General features: G+C 38.8%; 1 protein-coding gene across 1 annotated transcript; it reads left to right on the forward strand.

The window, feature by feature from the left end:
• Positions 1-416: 416 nt before the first annotated feature.
• On the forward strand, positions 417-18,046 carry LOC137277868 (mRNA turnover protein 4 homolog). Its single transcript, XM_067809841.1, has 8 exons — positions 417-502; positions 1,815-1,873; positions 2,394-2,497; positions 9,827-9,976; positions 13,949-14,100; positions 15,821-15,897; positions 16,487-16,613; positions 17,890-18,046. Exons 1-8 carry the CDS (start codon positions 475-477, stop codon positions 18,021-18,023), a joined length of 831 nt encoding a protein of 276 aa, XP_067665942.1. The 5' UTR covers positions 417-474; the 3' UTR covers positions 18,024-18,046.
• The last annotated feature ends 2,882 nt before the right edge of the window (positions 18,047-20,928 follow it).

Genomic DNA, 20,928 nt, shown 5'->3' on the forward strand with positions numbered 1-20,928 from the left:
ACATAATGTATCACATCGCTCGGATTATAACTTTCGAACGAAAAAAATGATTAAATAGCCATATTTATGCCACAGTGTTACAACAGGATATCAAAATACGTAATACTAATCAACTGATCAACATTCTGACCAGAATCATATCTACAAAATCTGGAACTATATTCCGTATTTACATCACTGGTTTACAAGAGTTATCTACCCTTAGATTCCTGCGCCATTATGGGGAGTACAGTCGCTTTCCCAGGGTCGCCTTGACGTCATTGTCTCCATGCCAACCAAGGGGGCAGGAATATCTTATCCCCCTCAATATGATTTAGTTTTTCTTAATTATGGAAATATCCATTACTATATACGTTGGACGCATGTCACTACATGAAGTTAAAAATTGTAATAGTGGTGTCATAAAAGTTCCCATAACCTCAAGCAAGCGTTGTCAACTTCCGGTTGATTTGACCACATGGTTGCACTGCGAAAATGCCGAAATCGAAACGTGATCGGAAAGGTAGATTTACCAAGTTATCAATGAGACAACGAAAGTATCATCATGAGTAATGTTAAGCTCCGATCTTTAGAGAGCGCTAATTAATTTTTAAAATTACTCGCGACACTTGATTTCATTATCGTTGTGACATCTGGCATTCATTTCTCTGGGTAGGGGTTGGGGCTGTGTGTTAATATGTATGTAAAAAGAAAAAGGAACATTCAAGAACCTCAGATTCATCATGAAATTAACTATATTTTGCTTAAGTCAGCAAAGGTTAATAATACATGCGCCGTACGTTTCATCGTTGTCCCAGTTCATACAATAAAGTCTATGCCCGATCACTCTAGGTGACAGGGTCTAACCAAAAGCTTGAAGAATGCATTGTTAGAAACTAAGATAGAAAGTCTCGAGTTACCTTTCGTTACCTTACTGTTGGAAAAGATTCAAATGCTGTAGTATGAAACCTGAGGACTCTAAACAAAACAAACAATGTATGGCTTCTTCAGTCATCTGAATATGAAGTGTTCATTGTACGATAGCAACATGTGTACACAGCAACGTTTCTGTTTATGGAATGAACCCAAAACATTTCAAAGTACAAAAATGTGCCCACTAATCTAAACGACAGATGAGTACATGTTCTACAACCAAAAACCAAAACCATATGTATGTATTCATGTTCAAATGACTGCAAGTGGTACTGTGCATAGCAAAATATTTGCTCGTTCATATATAATGCAGTCAGATGTATCTCATACAGCAGTATGACAATTGTGATTTAAAAAAAACTGGTATAAAGCGGGATGGATCCGTCCAGGGGTACGTTTCTGTTTTCAGATTTTGGCTACTACCTGGGGTAGGCATCTGTAGTTCATATGCAGAAAACAACCCTACATAGCATTGTCCCAAGGCCACATTGTGATAAAACTTACAATCCTGTCACATCATCCAGTGAATTTTAAATATTGCTTCTTCTGACGCCATTACATAAATACAAAAACTAGGAGCCTTATTCAACATCATCAAGTCAGCTTTGCACTTTGGGAGCCAAGAAGTGTTTGGTCTTCTGAAGTACAAAAAATTTGCTGTGCAAAAAGTGTTACTGCTGGTTTGAATTTCTTTTTATCCTAAAGTTTTTAAATGTCCGAGTCCTGCCTTACTTCCAGCTTTCTTTCCCCTGGAAGCGAACCGATCATGATATAATTGGTATACAGTTATGCCCATCTCACTTGTTTACGGTCATAATATTTCAATAAATCTATGGTAAATAAAGACCGAAAGCTTGTCTTGTGACATTTGTCAGTGCATACAGGCAATTTTTATTTTGCAGTTTCTTTGACTCAGACAAGGAAAAAAGGATTAGAACTAAAACAGAAACTCGTTGAAGAGGTATGTATTTTGTTGAATATGCTGTCTGTCATAGTTATGAGCTGAAATGTATTCCAACTTATTCCCAATTTATTCCAACTCCATTTTCCCTTTTGTCATACTTGCCACATAAAGCTGTATCCTTGTGGTTAATGCATTAGGTCATTCTGTCAAAGATCCCCAGATGGGTGCTAAATGTGGCTGAAAACTCACTCACTCTCTCTCACACTCACTCACTCACTCACTCACTCACTCACTCACTCTGTGAAACAGGAAAATGCCCAAGACTGACACTGATAGAGTAGAGCTTTGATCTACAGCATTTATTTTTGCTTCATGTGATCAAATGTTCTTCAGTGCAACTCTTCATCCCAACTCTTCACTGTGATGATTAGGAATTTCAGCCAGTGTGAACTTCACCAGAAAGACATTGGTTAAAGTTGATGATAAACTGGTGGGAACTTCCACCTTTTCTGAATCAAATAACCACTGACTTTCACTTTTGGTTTATTCACCCAAATTTTCCTCTATTATTTTTCAGATTCGTGACACCATTGACCGATATGCTAGAATATTCACATTTTCCGTTCAAAATATGAGGAATGTTCAGTTGAAAGACGTGCGACAGGAATGGAAACACAGTCGGTCAGTACTTGAATTATAATTAAACAATTGCATTTTGCAGCATGCGAAAAGTGAATGATGTAAACAGTAAACAGTATTTCTTCAATGCCTGTCTTTATGCTTGTATACAGTGCTTTCCACAAATTATTCTGTTTTGTTTTTCAGAAACTAAGACTTGACCTGCAGTTTGAATTTAATTCATGCAACACTTTTGTCTCTCAGAAATGTTTATGGTCAACTACCTGCCGTTGTTGGTAGTCTATAGCCCATTTTTATGTTGTATTGTCCTCTATAGTTAAACTGTTTTAGATTTAATTACTAGTTTTAAATGGATATGGATATCTGTGATATGCTAGTGGTGTTACTGTTCTTTGTCAGCAGACCTTTAGTTTCTAATTTTCTTGATATACAATGTAATTCATACTTGCCGATGTTATGATAAATATGAACTCTCACTCTCTGAAATTTTCATTACACAAGCTATATATCACATAATTTTATGCTTTGTTATCCAACCCCACATGTAATGTAGGGGATATAGTTGATGCGGCGTCCATCCATAGTAATCATTTTCTTTCAGGAGTGTAACTCAAACACTGTTCAATATTTTTCAACAAAAATGGGTAGATGTGTCAGACAGAATCTAAAGAGGCCCATCTTGCTATTTATAGCTTTTTGTCATTTTTAATTTTCTTGGTTTCCATGGAAACGATTCTGTCTTGGTCTCAAAATGAAGGGGTTGGCCATTCAATATATTTTAAACTTACCTTACCTCATGGTTATGTGCATATTTTCTTTATTTATCCAATACAAAGATTGGAAAGCATGATAGAAAAGTATTCTAGTGGAACCTTACCATGAAACTACTGACGCAGAAGCACCCCCCCAATCCTGTCATGTGACAAGGAGGACACATCACTTTATCCTTTATCACACTGCGAGTACCATGATATATTACACAAAAAATTGTACACACTGTTGGCTTTTTTTCTTTTTTCACCCTGTGCAGTATTTGTGGTTTTGTCTCGCATAGTTTTTCCAGCTTCGCTTCGGCAGTATGAGGTACTTTCTTCGTTAGCTTGGGGTGTTTTGGATCTTGCTTGATTAGTTTGAGACTTTTTTTTGTGGTTTCTCTTTGTGAGGTTTTTCATGTGTTTAGCAGTATGGCAGGTGTAACTAGGCAGAGCTGTTAGTGTGGGCTCTTTGTTGTCCGTTGGTTTCATACAGTGTTTTTCCACCATTTTTGCTTCACTGTCACATTAACTTGGTGGCGTGTAATTTTTGTTTTGTAATTTTCTTGTCTTGGTACAAGACGGTTACCACAGTTATGTGGTTTTCCTCATGGCAGCTCGTGGTGGTTAGTTCATGCCATGTGTCTACTTTAATCTGTGCAAGTCTCAGAAGTCGGCTAGAGATCCCCGTCCTGATTTCCCAGTATGTACATGGTCTTCCCGGTTCGCATTTTGCCCAGACCTACCTGGCATCAATTTTATAATAAATGTTTTACTCAGTGCAAGCTCCTCATGGCTTCTGATGACATTGCTGTGTCAGCCCATCTCTACGCCTTCAGAAAATGGCTGTTCTATGACTTTGCCTCCCTGACAATCTTCATTCACAGAACATTACTGAACAAGTCGCCTTACTCAGGCTTAGATCGACAATGCAGTGAATCGAGGCACTCCGTCAATTCTGCAGGATCCCTGGCTTATGAATCTTCTGGTGGGTCTCCTTGAAAGGGAGGATCATGATCAATCTAAGAAATGCCAGTGCTTGTCTGACAGGCGTTCCCCCACTGGAGAAGATCAGCGTTCATGTAGGAATCAGCATCCCCTGAACTTTCTCAAAGGCGTTTCCCTGCACGAAAAGTTTGGTGCTCTTCTCCTAGACCTTCGCGTTGGCGTTCTCCTTGGCATTCCTGTTCTCCAAGGCGCTCTCCTGTACAAGACAGTTGGCGCTCACCTATGTGTTCACCCAGCATTCATGTTCCAGATTTCCTTTGTTTAGATTGCAGGATTCTTCATCTATTTTGTCAGAAGTCATAGTTTGTTCTGGACTATAAGAAAGACGATAGCCAGGGTCTGACACACTTGGGTGTTAATGCTTGGATAGCTGATAGGCTTATTAGTTGCCCATCTTCACGGTCGGATATCCCTCATGCTACCTCTATTTGGTATGATCCGGAGCGGCTTTTTGCCACAGCAACCTATAGTGAATGTTGCTATTGCCTCCCTGGTTGAGTATTTCCAACAGTTGTCTGTCAGGCCCTCCATTAAATCTGCCAAAGTTCGCCATCAGGACTCCAAGGTGCAGGCTAGGGTTCTGTCTGGATCATGTTGATTTGGCCATAGTAACCACCACGATTACTAGGAGGACTGGGTTACTTGTTCTAGTCAGGAGGAATTCAAAGAAAGACTGATGCGTGCCCTGTTTGTGGCTCCCACTTTATTCGCGGATGTTTTTCTCAAAGCATGCCTCTTCAACCCAAACAGATAGCACTCCAATCCTTTTGTCACTTTGCCACCATGTCAGTGCCAGCTACCAAGACCATGGATTTATACTGGTCCAGAGGGCTGTTGTTCTGTAGGGCCTTTGGAGGGTGTGGCAGGGTACATTCCAACAACTTCTAACATCGCCCCGCTGGTAATTACTTGGTAAGGACGTGGTTCAAACCAGCAAGCCCAAGTGCAAGCATTGCTGATGTTTTGGACAGCCACGACTGAGACCACCCATGATCAGTGATATATCTGTAGGCAGGAGGCTTAGGGTCTTGTGGCCCAATTGGACAATTCTAGGTGACCCGTTAGGCTATCAGTTACCAATAGCCAAATTCGCCCGGGTCTCACAAATATTCCATCATTCAACACCAGCACCTCAACATGAGCAACATCCAGTCTTGGCTGGACAAGAAAGCTATAGAACAAGTACAAGTGTCTAGTCACTCCCCTGAGTTTTACTCTCCCATCTTCCTGCTGCCTAGAAAGAATTCACATAAGATAAGGATGATTCACAACATAGTGGTGTTCAACAAACTACCTTCCGTAGCCGCCACATTTTCGTTGGGATCTCAACATGGTTTTACAATACCTTCATGGGCATCTGTCTGAGCCTTTGTCTGTTTCGATGACTTGTCTCGGAAAACAGTTTTTCCGTTGGTGCTGACTACTCGCTTTAGATGTCACCAGGATTAGATTTTAACAAGTTCGTCACGGTTCCGTCTATTTGGGTCTTCTTTGGGATTTCATGGCCAAGAACCAGTTGCCTAGCCAATCGGATTGTTTGTTTGTCATTCCCATTCACTTTAGTGCTTGTTTTAAGGTAAATCCATGTTCTTTTGTGTTGTGTCTCTTTATTAGGAGCTGTGTGGGTGATATACTGTTTTTGTTTTGTCGATTCCAATGCTACATCAAGACAGTTTCCATGTCCCCTGCTGTGCTGGCTAGTCCTCACTGGTGTCCGACCCTCTAGCCTTTCTTTCGAATCAACATGCACATAACCATAAGGTAAGATAAGTTAAAAAGTTATTAAAATCTAATTATTTTAGGTGTTTAATACTTGCCTTACCTCATGGCGTCTTACACTCTCCCTACGATGGATCTCCTCCCCTTCAAATGCAGGGGGATATAGTCAACGCCTTGTCTGTCAGTCAGTCCAATTGTTCTTAATCATTTTGTTTCAGGTGCATAACTCCAAATCCGTTCAATATTTTACGACAGCAATTGGCACATATATAAAAAATAACCTAACATGGTGCGTTTTGCCATTTCCAGATTTTTGTCATTTATATATTTTCTTGGTTTCTATGGAAATGATTTCATCTTTGCCTCAAAGGGAGAGGTGACCTTTGTTTCCAGAACACAACTGAAGAACCATTTGATATCATCCAACAAAACATGGTAGATGTATCAAACATAAGCTAAAGTTGTGCCTTTTGCAGTTTACAGAAGTTTGGCATTTTAGTCTTTTTGGTTTCCATGGAAACGATTCGTACTTTGTCTCAAAAAAGGGAAGGGTAACCTTCGTATCTGGAGCAGAACTCGAAAAGGTCATAATATCTTTCAACAAAACCTGGCAGATATATGAGACAGATCTTGATGTATTGGCTTTTACTGATTTTTGTCACCTTTATTTTTCGTGGTTTCTGGAGTGCAACTGGAAAACTTCGTAATATCTTTCTGCAAAACTAGGTAGATATGTGAGGTAGAACCCAAAGTGGTGTGTTTTGATATTTACAGAATTTTTGCGTTTTCATTTTTTTATTTTCCACACAAATGATTTGGTCTCAAACGGGAGGGATGGGCTTTGTTTCTCGAAAACACAACTCAAAAACTATTTGATATCTTTCAACAAATCTTGGTAAATATGTGAGGCAGTACGTGAAGTGGTGCCTTTTGCTGTTTACTGATTTTTGTGAGATATCATTTTCCATGTAAAATTTTGGACTTTATCTGTAAAGGAAGGGATAGACTTCATTTCTGGAGCACAAGTCGAAAAATTCTTAAAGGTCACATGCAACCAAAAAATCAAACATAATTAAAACACATTTATCACTTATTCATGACATATAATATACATTGCTGCTTTTAAAAAAACAAATAAACACAATTATAAGCGTACAATCGCGATTCAAAAGTGCAATATTTTGTACTTGGGCTTACTTCCCCCGAAACGAAGCCCTCGGGAGACCGAACCCAGTCATAGCGGGTGGATATGCACTCAAGTGTAACGACGGCTTCCGATTGGCTGTTTCATTTGCTGATATGCTGAGGGCTGATTGTGTGTACAGAAAGATGATCTGTTTGATGGGCATTTTAGAAGTATAGCCAGTCACTTAAGATTCTTTATGGATAGCAACTTCTTTTTGTGTACTTGATGCGTCGTTTCAGTATGGATTCATATACTGTTGTCAAACAAAATCATATACACGAAAAGAAGTAGTTATGCATGAAGAGTGTATATAGAGATGTTGGCTTTGGAAAATACATGTTCTCTGAATTTGCGCTCGATCCAATCAAAAATCATGTCAGTAGAGATGATAAACTACTGCGTGGCTGGAATCTGTCATAGGTCCAAGTACGAAGCAGGACTTGAAACTGACAAGAGTTTGCACCAGCTTCCATCAGATCCAGTCATCCGAAAAAAATGAATGTAGTTTGTTTGCAACCCACACACATAAAAACATGTCATGTGTATCACACGTGCCTAATTACATAATGTAGCAGACACGGGACTCGGGTGCGCGAGTCATAAATCAACTTATTTTCTTTATGTCGTATAGTCTGATAGGTGTTAAGTTCAAATTGCACGTGGTCAGTGACTGAAGCTGTGTATTGCATGTTGTCTTTAGCAGACAGGCAGACAGACATATTGGTGTGAATAAACCATACACTGAGCTTTCTCTGTGACAGAGACTGTTTACCACAATCAGCAAGCTGTTTTACGTAACGAGCAGATTATTTACTTTTTTGTGTACACAACCAAGATTAGACTACTGCTCACGACCTCAGACGCTAGGCATGCACACTGTTCCAAGCTCCGCGAACCTATTCACTGCACATGCGTTATGGACGCAGCGCAGCACAGCTGTTGAAACCAGTTTTCCCCCAGCGCTGGGGGGAATTTAGTGAAACGTTTGAACTCCGATTTCGCGGGCTTTTTTTCATCACGTTTTTTTTTCAACTTTATAGGTTGAATTGGCATTTTTTATGATTTGTTTTGGTAAGTGCAAACCGAAAGGTACCAGAATCTGCAAAGTTGTGTTTTACGTTGCATGTGACCTTTAATAATTTTCAGCAAAATTTGGCCGATACGTGAGGCAGATCTGTTAGTGGTGCCTTTTGCTGTTTACACATTTCTGTGAAATATCATTATCAGGGTTTCCATTGGAAACAATTTGGACTTAATTTTAAAAGGGAGGGATGGGCTTCATTTTTGGAGCAAACTTCGAAAACTTCTTAATATCTTTAACCAAAGTTTGGCAGATATATGAAGCAGACCCCTAAGTGGTGCCTTTTGCTGCTTATACATTTCTGTTATTTTTCATTGTCTGGGTTTCCATGGAAACAATGTGGACTTAATTTCAAAAGGGAGGGATATGCTTCATGTCCAGAGCACAACTCGAAAACCATTTGATATCTTTCAACATGTCATGGCAGAAAAATGAGACAGAGCTTGAAGTGGTGCCTTTTGCTGTTTACAGATATATGGCATTTATATTGTATATGATTTACATAGAAACAATTCAACCTTAATCAGAAAAAACTTCAAGCACCTGTCAAATGATTTGTCCTTTCAAATATTTGGGTGACAAGGGGGGATATGTTGTCTTCTGATGACTCTTGTTAATTTTTCTGGTATCTATGGAAACGATTCTGACTTAGTCTCAAAAGGGAGTGTTTGGCTTCATTTCAGGTGCATAACTCAAAAACTGTTCAAAATTTTCCTACAAAACTGTAAAGATATATCCAGCAGGTCCTAAAGTGTTGCCTTTTACTATTTAAAGATGTTGGTCATTTTTACCTTCCTGGGTTTCCATGGAAATGATTTGGACATTGTCTCGATAAGGAGGGTATGCCTTGTTTCTCGAGTACTCGAAAACTCCATTCAATATTTTTCAAATGAACTTGGCAGATATATGTGACAGATCTTGAACTGGTGACTTATTGTGTGTCATTTATATATGTCATGATTTCCTTGGAAAGGATTTGGATTTACTCTATTAAAACATCAAGGTCGACCTAAAGTAACTGTCAGATGATTTGTTCTTTGAAATATGTAGGGGCTGGGGCCGGGCTGGGGGATATGTCATCTACTGGTGACTCTTGCTTGGATTTTGTCTTTGTACTGTAGGATGTTGTTCATAAGATCAATCAGTGCTTCTGTTGTCATGCCATGGCATAATTCTAACCCTATGCTATTGTTATGGCTTAATTCTAACACTGTGTCATAGTGTTGTTCATACCTTGTGCTGTTGTCATTACTGTTCTAACCCTATGTCGTTGTCATGGCATTATTCTTACCCTGTGCTGTTGTCATGGCATTACTCTAACCCTGTGTTGTCATGGCTTTATTCTTACCCTGTGCTGTTGGATTCTAACCTTGCACTGTTGTCATGGTACTATGCTAACCTTGTGTTGTTGTCGTGGTACTTTACTAACTTTGTGCTGTAGTCATGGCACAATCGTTACTTTCGACTGCAATCATGGTGCTATTGTAAACCGATCTGGCAGTCATGGCACAATTGTTACCTTTAGCTGTAGTCATTGTACTGTACATGCCTTAATCTTTTCACTAGCCTAGCATGTTTTTGGTAAGGATATGACACCATTCTAATCTACTCCTGTTCTTGCACAGGTTTTTCTTCGGCAAGAACAAGGTAATGTCTCTAGCTGTTGGCCAGAGCAGTGAGAATGAATATCGAGACAATCTTCACAAGCTCAGTCTTCAGCTCCGAGGCCAGACAGGATTGATGTTCACCAACAAGACAAAGAAACAGGTTTTGAAGTGAGAAACATCTCCAGTACTTTCAGTCAGTTTTATTGAAACTCTGATGTTGCAAATATGCCAAAGGTCACAAAGAAATATAAACAAGAATACATTAAATGCAAACCCTAATTTGGTGAATGTCATTTTAGACATAGTTAGACAGTGTTAGACGCCTTCATTTTCAGTAGGATTTTATTTGATTTTAATGCTGCCCTCAGCGGTAATCCAGCTATGGCTACAGTCTGTAAGTAATAACAAGTATTGTCTGGATCAGATGATTCAGTGATCAACAGTTTGAGCATATGTCTACGCAATTTGACTGGTGTTTCAGTCTCTTTCAATGGTAATAAGTAGTTTCTCTGTCTGCAGGCATCTCTTATCATCATCATAGGATAAGTATATATATTGCAGTGTCTATTCTAGAACTGAAAATCTAGGGGATTTGTCGCCCCCTTACAGAAAAAGGATTGGGGGGATTTAGAAAATGTAGGGGGAATACCTGTATTACCATCTTTCAAAATAGTGTGGATGTACGAAAGTTATTGCAACCACCACCAGTGAAACCATTGCTCATTTTATTTTGGCGACAATAGTCACATATCCTCGCACCAAGCTCATTTTGAGAGAGCCACGGCCATTCTTGCAACCATTTTTTCTGAAAAATACTTGATTTGGGTTTTTTGGAGTCAGAGGGACCAGGGTCAGTCTCGGGGTCTTGCTTGCCTTTCGATTCACAGGTCTGCTTAACAGACATATCAGTCTGGGGAGACATGGCGGACACTGTTGCTTTCTCAGTGGTGTTTTTGTGCTAAAAAGTCAGTTATTTTCATTCTTTTGCGTGGCATTATTCACGCCAAATTTCCACAAACCGTTGTAAATAAGAATTTCATATTCATTTGTCTGCTGCAACTTTGAGTGATAATATTGTCTGATATCAAAAAGGAAGTTAAAACGAACTCATGTCCTGAAAAAGGTTGACGAAACTATGTTTGCAAGTGCTGTACACAAGCACTATGTTTAGGGTTCATAGTCTAATGTTGTTAGTTAATTAATCAAATCATAACTTCATGGAAAAATGTTATCTATTTTCGTACTGATATGAATGGAATTTTGTTTCCCCAGTGCCGATAGTGATTTTAGCCAAGGGAGGTTACTCTGTTATGTTTACATGTTGTCACTCAAACTTGACTCTGTGGCCGACTTCGATTTGAAAAGTCATTCCTTGTCAATATAAAACTTTTTTCATATGTTTTTAAAAGGTAGTTAGGGAGCAAATTACTATGCGCGACAGTTCACGCTCTGTTGTTTTTATGAGGCGTGATTTGATCATTATTAGCGCGAACCACGCAATCGTCCTAGAATAGACACTGTATTGCACATAACTACACAACTAGTATGTGTTCAAGGTGCTGGTATATTTTCCCTGTATTATTGGATGCCATTCGAAACTGCACATCAAATTATCAATCCCAACCCCCTCGGGATCATACATCTCTTGTAGTCACAAAGTGCACCGAGTTAGTGTGGGTTTCCCATCCAAATGATGTACCCATTCACAACTGGATGGACTGGGACACATTATTAAATGTTGATTTGTTCCATGCATAATTGACCCGTGAAGGTCCCGGGGTAGAATAGGCCTTTAGCAACCCATGCTTGCCATAAAAGGCGACTCAGCTTGTCGTAAGAGGCGACTAACGGGATCGGCTGGTCAGGCTCACTGACTTGGTTGACACATGTCATCAGTTCCCAATTGTGCTGATTGATGCTCATGTTGTTGATCACTGGATTATCTGGTCCAGACTCGATTATTTACAGACTACTGCCATATAGCTGGAATATTGCTGAGTGTGGCATAAAACTAAACTCACTCACTCACTCCATACATAATTGTCCAATGCATATACCAGTGTACACAATTGCAGGGTATGTGTTTTATGAAAAGTGATTAGTTTTTCAAAGCAACATAAGCATTAGCAGTAACAAGATATGTATTTCCAAGCATGATAGCTTCGCTTCCCTATCAGCCACCAAGAACAGTGTCATGATATTAACCCTGCCAGTGACATTCTAGCAGAGAGATTTCAAACTGTGTGGAATATACAAGGGACATCTTTGTTTTTTCAGACCTTTGAAGATCCAGGTTAGAGTTGTGTAAAATGGGGTATCCCAGTTATTGGGTGGTCAGGCTTGCTGATTTGGTTGACAAATGCCCAGGTATCCCAGTTACATAGATCAATGCTAATGCTGTTGATCACTGGATTGTCTGGTCCAGACTCAGTTGTTTACAGACTTTGGCCATATAGCTGGAAAACTTGCAAGTGCTGAGTTTGCAAACAAACAAATTATCACTTTCAATGTTTATCAAGTTTAGTGTATCTTATGTTGAAGGTATGTAATTGCTGTTTATGAGTTGATCTCAACGAACATCCAACAAGACAGAAAGAGTAGAAAGTGTGGCAACCATACCTGGTGTACCGCACCGTGATATTGCTTGAATTGTAAAACAGCAGGGCCTAGATTTTTTAAGCTCTCTTAGTGTTAAGATAGTCGTAAGTTAAAGGTCACATGCAACCAAAAAATCAAACACAATTAAAATACATTTATCACTTGTTCTTGATATATAAAATGCATTGGTGCTTGTGAAAAAACAAATAAACAAAATTATAAGCGTATAATCTCAAATGAAAAGTGTAAAATTTTGTACTTGGGTTTACCTCCCTCGAAACGAAGCATCCGCGATACCAAACCCAGTGAGGGCTGGTGGATGTGTACTCACGTGTAACGACGTCTTGTCATTGGCCACTGGTTCATTTGCCGATACGCTTAGGCGGCTCTTTGTTTATGGCTTATATGCCCAATATGTGTTAATTTCAAATTGCAAATGGTCAGTAATTGAAGTTGTGCATTGTATATTGTCATTAGCAGAGAGATAGGCATACATATAGGTGTAAAAAAAACAGATGTTGAGTTTTCTTTGTGACAGAGTCTGCTCATCACAATTGACATGTTGGGTCTTTTTATGTAACGAGTAGATTATTTACATGTGTATGTAAACAACCAAGATTAGGCTACTGCTCACGACTCTATAATAAGGGGCAGACATACTGTTCAAAATATACTGCAAACCTGCAGACTGCGCATGTATTATGAGCACAGCGCAGCGCAGCGTAGCATAGCTTTTGAAACCGCTTTTTTCCCCAGCACTGGGAGAAATTTAGTGAATCGTATGAACTTTGATTTCACGGACTTTTTTTTCAAAGCATTTTCTTTCAACTTTATAAGTTGAATTGGCATTTTTTGATGATTTGTTTCAGTAAGTGCATACCGAAAGGTACCTGAATCTCCAAAGTTGTGTTTTACGTTGCATGTGACCTTTAATGTTAATGTATGGCACTTTCGACTATCTTAGTGTTAAGAGAGCCTCGAAAATCTGGGCCAAGGGTAAAAACATACTCACTGTCTGAAATATTGAATATGAAGGGATATGTAGTTTTACTTTTCAGTCAGTATTTGACTAGTAAAATTATGCTCATGATTTTAGATTTTGTCCTCACCATGCTAATCTCTTTCATGGTAAACACCAGGTAGTTTATTTTCAGTACAGATCTTCAAGGGAATAGTTCCCTATGAGAATATGCATACATCATGCCTGCTTCTGTTAGCTCTCTGCCCTGAGAACAGAAGGATGAGGGTTTGATCCCCGACTGTGTGGTGGCAAAAGAGGTTAAAATATGGTACTTGTTGATCCCTGCATGATGCTCAGCGTTAATGGGTACAACAAGGACTGGTCGGCTCGGAGTCAGCAATGTCTCTGAGAAGGGAATACAGGCTTGATTGCGCTATAGAACCAGCTTAAGTATGAACTAGTACAAGCAGCTACGTGTGAATGGGGTCATATCAGCAAAATATTCTAATGTATGTTAATCCCTCACCTCATGTGTTTCATTAGCATACCTGTTTGTCACTGATGTTGTTTTCTGTTCATAGGTACTTTGACAATCTTCGTGTACCAGACTATGCTCGGTCGGGAACAACAGCCACACAGACAGTTGAGATAGAAGAGGGGCCTATCCCACAGTTTGCTCACTCGTTGGAGCCACAGCTTCGCCAGCTTGGACTGCCGACGGCTCTCAAAAGAGGTGAGCGATGGGACTGTGATGTAGTGGCTTCACCAACAGGTTGTTGAAACATTGGTTTATAGATTATCCACTGAAGTACTGTCGGAAATAGAAAGAAAATGTTCTTTCTCATTCATTCATATCTACAATTTATGTACTTAATATGTGAATTTGTGAAATATACAGTCTCAGTGGTAGGGAAATAGGAAAGTCCCAAGCGACTTATTTTGAACAGACCATGGCAAATTAGTGTGCAATGATATTCTACTTTTTAAATGTCCCTTTTCAAATGAAACTTGCCAAATGAAAAAAACTTTCACACTAAAACTATTAAGGATGTAGCTACAGTGGAGTCTCACTATCACATTATCTTATCTGAATGTGAACTGTACGAAAGAAAGGCATGGAAGATGTAGCTGAGACATATTTGCACGCATGAAAATGCATTAAATATCTTTGAGATGAACCCTTGTGCCTGTAGACAGCACATGCATTTCAGACCAGCTGGTTCAGTGTCTGATCTGTTGTTTTTAGCAGACAATTGTACTTTTTCAAGTTTTGCCTGAGTTTATGAGTAAATATACTTTTCTGGATATCCTATTATGTATGCATCCCACTCAGTGCCTGGTTTGGCCAATATGGGTTATTTCAACATGTCCAGTTTGCAGTTGTGTAAGTTTTTGGGGTAGGTAGTAACTGCCTGAAAACATATTTTAGCATATTACAAACAGTTCCAACAGTTAACACTGCATTTTTACCTCTGAATATTGACTGTAGCTTCAGGTAGCTTACAAGATCAAATTTCCGGTATGGGGTTGTCGTATTTGTCTGTCCAGCAAGAGAATAACTTTGGATTGTCAGAGGATTGTAGAACTATTGTTTACTGTGTTGTATTTGTCCCAGTGAGACTAGAAGCAAATTATGTTCCTGTCATTAGACTGATTATTGATTTGAAGTTCTGGGTGTTTCTCCTTTATTGGTTTTGATTGGAATTCATAAAGTTTGCTGGTTACAAAGATCCCTGAAAGGAGAAAAAAAGTATCAAATATCTCAAACACTGAATTGATGAAATCATAAAGGGGTTACTTCTCTTGATACTTTGGTTCACCCACAGAATTCCATGTTGTCTCCCAAACTCTACTGTAGACAGCCTAGAAACTAAGGCGCCTCACAACATGTCTGAAAAATTGCCGATGTGACGTTAAATATTAACTCATTAGCTGTGTTTCTGGGACTAAATGTCATGTCATTCAGCATAGAATGCTGACTTTGGCAAAGCAGTCTTTCCCAAACTGAAAAACTGCTACATTAAAGTAATGTTTGTAGAACAGTCATCAATGTATTCTTGGAATGATTCATTGTAGTCATGTACGTGGTATATGGAGGAACTGTACTGAGGACTGGACTCACTTGTTACACTTAGTCCCATATGAGTTGTCTCCCTTTGCCTATGCACTTTATTCCCTCAAACAAAATTTTCTTTCACTGCTGTATCATTCAGAGTGAGATACACATTGGTCTTTGACTGTTGAAAAACTACATTATTCTTCCTCAAGTTGATGTAGAGAGATGTATGACTTCATAGCCTCGTCATCATGGAATTTCCGATATTAGTCCTTTGGCGTTCCTTGGTCAGAATAGGCCTGAGAAATGTAGCGTGAATATTTGGTGATTAGCTCCCTTGGATGGGCTGCAGCAATATCGATGGGTATTTATCAACTGGATGTGGTTTTTTTTCTAGGGGTGATAACTCTACTACACAGCCACACTATATGTCAGGCAGGTGATGTGTTGACACCTGAACAAGCCCGGCTATTGGTGAGTCGAAGGGGATTCATCATTGATCGTTATTGAAGAAAAAGAAACCATTCATTAGAGGCATTTGGTTTCAGTTTGGTATTTATGGAATATGATTTCATAATTGTCCAATTACACACATTTACTTCTCAAAAGAGTTTATAGAAAACCACATTTTTTCCATATACAATACATTACTTAATCTTTCTTGCCGTTGTGTATGATTGCATTAGTGTTAGCATTTGATATCTCCTCAAAATCTTCAGGGATCCCCTGCCAATGTTTCAAATTTTATGTCTTCATTGACAATGTCATTTTTTTTTTCTTAAATATTTGTGTCAGTTGATAAAATACTGCATAATTTATGCATTATGTTGGGCAAAATGAATCCCTGCCTCGTTGTTTCCTAATTGGTGGCAGAGAGATGAATGTAAACTTGTTGTCATAGTGAAATGGAATTATCTTAGTAGAGTGAATTCAAATGTGTACCTAGTTGTTTAGAAAGATAGTCACAACTACAGGAAATTAATCCTGAAGTTATGATCTCTGTCTGCTCTGCTATCTTCCTGAATGAACTGTAACAATATTAAACTCTGTAGATATGTTTCAGAAACTGTTTGGCCACCAGATGGCGCAGTTCCACATCACAATAGAGGGGATGTGGAGTAATGACGGCAAGTGGGAAGTGTTTGATGCCAGGCCAGATCCCATCGTGCCCACAAAAGTTACAGTCAAACGTAAGGATTTGTGCCTTAGTAGTTGATGTTACACAATGTCACATATGTTCAACAATATTTTGGCCCATATTATATACATATTCACTCACTTCAGCTTCCTGTTGATACAATAAAAGACTTACCATTCCCATACAACTTGCCTGAAATTGATATACAGAGAACTCAGTCATACTGTAGGATATTCATAAAGAGCGCTCAAAGGGACATAACAGTTAGTAATACAATGTTGCATTAATTCATTCAAACTTTTTGATTTCATTTTGTAATTTAAATACATGTAAATAATCTTTTGGGGAATGGATTACATGGTAGCGTCCATGAGGGCTGAAAGAAAGTATTATTGAGAGAAATGCTTTATTCATTCAGAATATCAGAATGATATAATGCCTTTAAATACTAGTACTTGCCCGAGGTAGATTCTCCAAATATGTACAATATGTGAAGCCCATGCTGGTATTACTTGATAATTGCTGAACATAGCATGAAACATATTGTACAACCAGTCAGCCTTAGGAAATTAGTCTTTTTACATCTCAAGAAGTCCTAGTTACATTAAACCTAAGATACTAAGATTGGTTTGTCACTACTACAAATAGTATTGCTTGGATCACAGTGGGTTAAATGAGATGATAAACAACAATATGTTAAACTGTCCTGGGTGCAGTGTATCTTACAGGTTGATATATTCTATGTGCTTGACCAAGTCCAAACACCACTGAAATATGTTTTCATTCAGAAAATAAAGAAGGTATTGTTTACTTTCAGACTGTATTATTGTATTGAAGTTACAACCAAAAAGATTTACTCTAACTCTGTGTCTTATAAACATTGTTAAGTCCCAGACTCAGGGCAGGAACTGGTTACTTCAGGAATAATTAGGATTAAACAATCATACTTCAGGAAATTCAGATGAGCTTCAAGATGACTAAGACAGTACAAGACCCAAGCCACAATTGTTGGGTCCACTGAGGTTCGAACCTGGGCCTTTTGTGTGAGAGTCCTGCATCCTAACCACTACACCACAGTGCTCCACATACTTGGTACATCATACCCCTCACATTTTTCATATGGCCTTTAGCTACAAGGGATCTCAGATGAAACATGCATAGGAATGAATTTATTTCATAGATTTCTGGTTTTTATGATAAACTTAGCAATCTGTTGATTTGATTGCTGTGTCAAGTTTGTGAGGCATTTCTCCTGATAAGATTTTACAACTGCTTCTACACTTTATGAAGAGTTATCTCCCTTTGACTTGTCTTGCATTTTGTTGCAGCTCCCGAAAAGTCAGAAGAAGAGCTTGATGTAGATGAAGACGGTGACATTACTGATGATGGTGATAATGATGATAATAATAATGATGATGAGGAAGAGGATGATGACAGTGATGATGATGAGGGAGAGGGCTAAAGATGATAAAATTCTGGTTCAAATTCCTATCTTTGTGTGTTTTGTTAATTGTTAGGATTTATATAGGAACTACCAAGTCTTTCTCTGACAAACTCAGATATAAAATGTTGCATGGTAATAACAGACAAAGTTAATTTACATATGAAAAGTTGTATGAGCACTCATTCCAAATCAGACGGATTATTAACTTACAGTGGAAGCTGTCTAAAGTCTAAACCGACACTCATCCGGGACAGAAGAAATAATCCAGCTTAAACAGTGTGCCGGATTGTAGATCTGATGATAAATGTTGAAGCCACAGATGGGACTGAGATTTTATGCAGGTGTTGACAGCTTGCCGGATTGGACAGATGCCAGTTTTGACAGCTACCACTGTATTTGTGCAGAACAAGTATTTGGGTCAGAGTGTTTCCTCATCCAATATAGGAATGGGTTCAATGGTTCGGGGCCACAATGTATCGGGTCCATTTCAGGTGTCCTTTGTTATGATGGTGTTGGAGCATTGCTAAAAGCTATGTAAATCATACTCTATCACTCTTAACTTAAACTGTCCTTCTGCAACTCGTGTTTGTTGTAGGAGGCAGCCAGCACGATCACATAGTCTCACTGATTTGGTTGACACAAGTCATCACATCCCAGGTGTATAGATGCTACTGCTGGCAATCACTGCATTATCTGGTCCAGACTTGACTAGTTTTAGACAACTGCCATATTGCCCTAGTATTGCTGAGTGCAGCATGACACTAAACTCACTCACTCACTCTCTATTCTCAACATAAAGGGAATCCAAAATGGACAGTTATAGTTTTCTAAAGCTGAGAAAGGGATGAAGATGGCTATTTAAATGTTTTCCCTTGTTCTAGAAGTGTTGCCTGAATCAACCAACCAACCAACCAAACGCCCAGCCACTGGTAATAGTGGTATGCAGAAAGTGAATTCCACAATCATATAGGTCATGTGTTGCTTAAATCTTCCAATCTGGCCTTCCTGAGGTAAACATTTTGAACTCTCCAAATGATTTGTCTTCTTAAGGCAAGCCATTTTTCAGTTAATGAGATAAATGGTATGGCAATATTCATCAGCATGGTCTGTCTACAAGGGAGTTGTGTCCCTCATGAACAGGAACCAATGACCACATATTTGAATCTCCAGTTTTCCTGTAAGTGTTGGTTACATACGTGATCTTATCGGGGCACAATGTACGAACACCATTTCTCGTGTCCCCACGTCCATGATGTTGCTGGAATATTACTAGAAGTGACATACAAGCGTATTCACTCACTCAAATATCAAATTTGTGTTGACTTAGTGTGTTTGTTGATACTTGAAGTTACATAAAGATACTGTGTAGGTTCTTACATGGGCATAACATATGAAGTATCCTTTTCCAAAGTACTATATCTTCCCCGAAGTGGTGTGCTCATTGAATAGAGCTGGGATGATGTATCATAGTATCGATAATTGTGATACTTTATTGGATGATACATTTATCAATACTTTTTTTCACATCATGTTACGTATTGTTGACCTTAAAATTGTTAATTTTCATTAGAAATCAACCATTATGTCAAAATTTACAGTTACTTGTTATCAAAATATACATTTTTAAAGAAAATGACTAAGGACAGCATATCATGATGTGTATCGAATCGTATCTTATCATTTCAAGATATCGCGATATGTATGGTATGGTGAATTTTCTGTATCTCCACACCTCTATCATTGAATATATCAGATTTATTTGTCAGATTTATTTAGTGCCTTGTTAACCTGACAATTTGCTTTGCAACAGATAGTGTCAGATTAATGAGACTTGATATGTTTTTAGCCTGTTTGTTTACAGCACATTCAATTTGCTGAAAGATATTTTCACTTCGGGGATGCACTCGGTGCTGTGTGTATTCATGAGGTTGTAGAGGCAGTTGAGAAGCATATTGGTACGATGTGTGAAGCACATTTCTGGTATGTCCCATGGATTAGCTGGAAGATTACAGGTGTAAAACCTTGTGGATGTAAAACAGTAGGTTTGGTTGTCTCTCTAGCTTTAGTGGTAAGTGAATGCTTAAATTTATGCTGTGAAGTGACCTACAGGGGAGGACCTTGAGCTTAATGGTGATCTTAGGGCAGCGTACAGTTTTATGTAATGCAGCATTCAGCAGTAAACCAGATACATGACTATAAATAATCAGTATGGACCACACTAACCAGTTATTAATATAATTACCCATGACCATGTCTGGGGGTTTATTAGTTGTGTGATCAGGAACAAGTCAGAACTTACAACTGTACAGATTGGCTGACTGATCCAACAGCAGTGGCATATAGAGTTACCCATGCTATCGACCATTCTTCCTTCTGTCACTGTCTATGTGAAAAAGTCCCCATACTGAAGATGGAATATTTTTAAAAAATCAGATCACCTGCATGATGTGAATAGAGCATTTGCCACGAGAGTGGAATCTGAGTGTTGTAGCTCTGGCTGCTCCATAGAAAGACTACAATGAATACTTTGTCTGAGCGGGATATCGATGTTAAATTGTTTAAGTTTAGTTTTCGTTGCACTCTGCAGTATTCCAGCTCTATGGGAATGGTCTGTAAATAAAGCCTGGACCAGAGAATCCAGTGATCAACAGCATGAGCATCGATTTGTGCAACCGATGACGTGTCCAGCAAGTCAGCGAGCCTGACCACGCAATCCCAATAGTCGCCTCTTACAACATTATAATCACCTTAGGTGACAAGCATTGGTTGGTGACGACCTTTGCTAGAATGAGTGAGCAAGTTCCATTTCATGCCGCACTCAGCAATATTCCAGCTTTATGGCAGTGATCTATGAATAATTACATATGGACCAAACAATCCAGTGATGATCCGCATGAGCATTGATCTTCACAATTGGGATATG

This window comes from Haliotis asinina, chromosome 3, assembly GCF_037392515.1.
Source record: "Haliotis asinina isolate JCU_RB_2024 chromosome 3, JCU_Hal_asi_v2, whole genome shotgun sequence".
Taxonomy (NCBI): Eukaryota; Metazoa; Mollusca; class Gastropoda; order Lepetellida; family Haliotidae; genus Haliotis; species Haliotis asinina.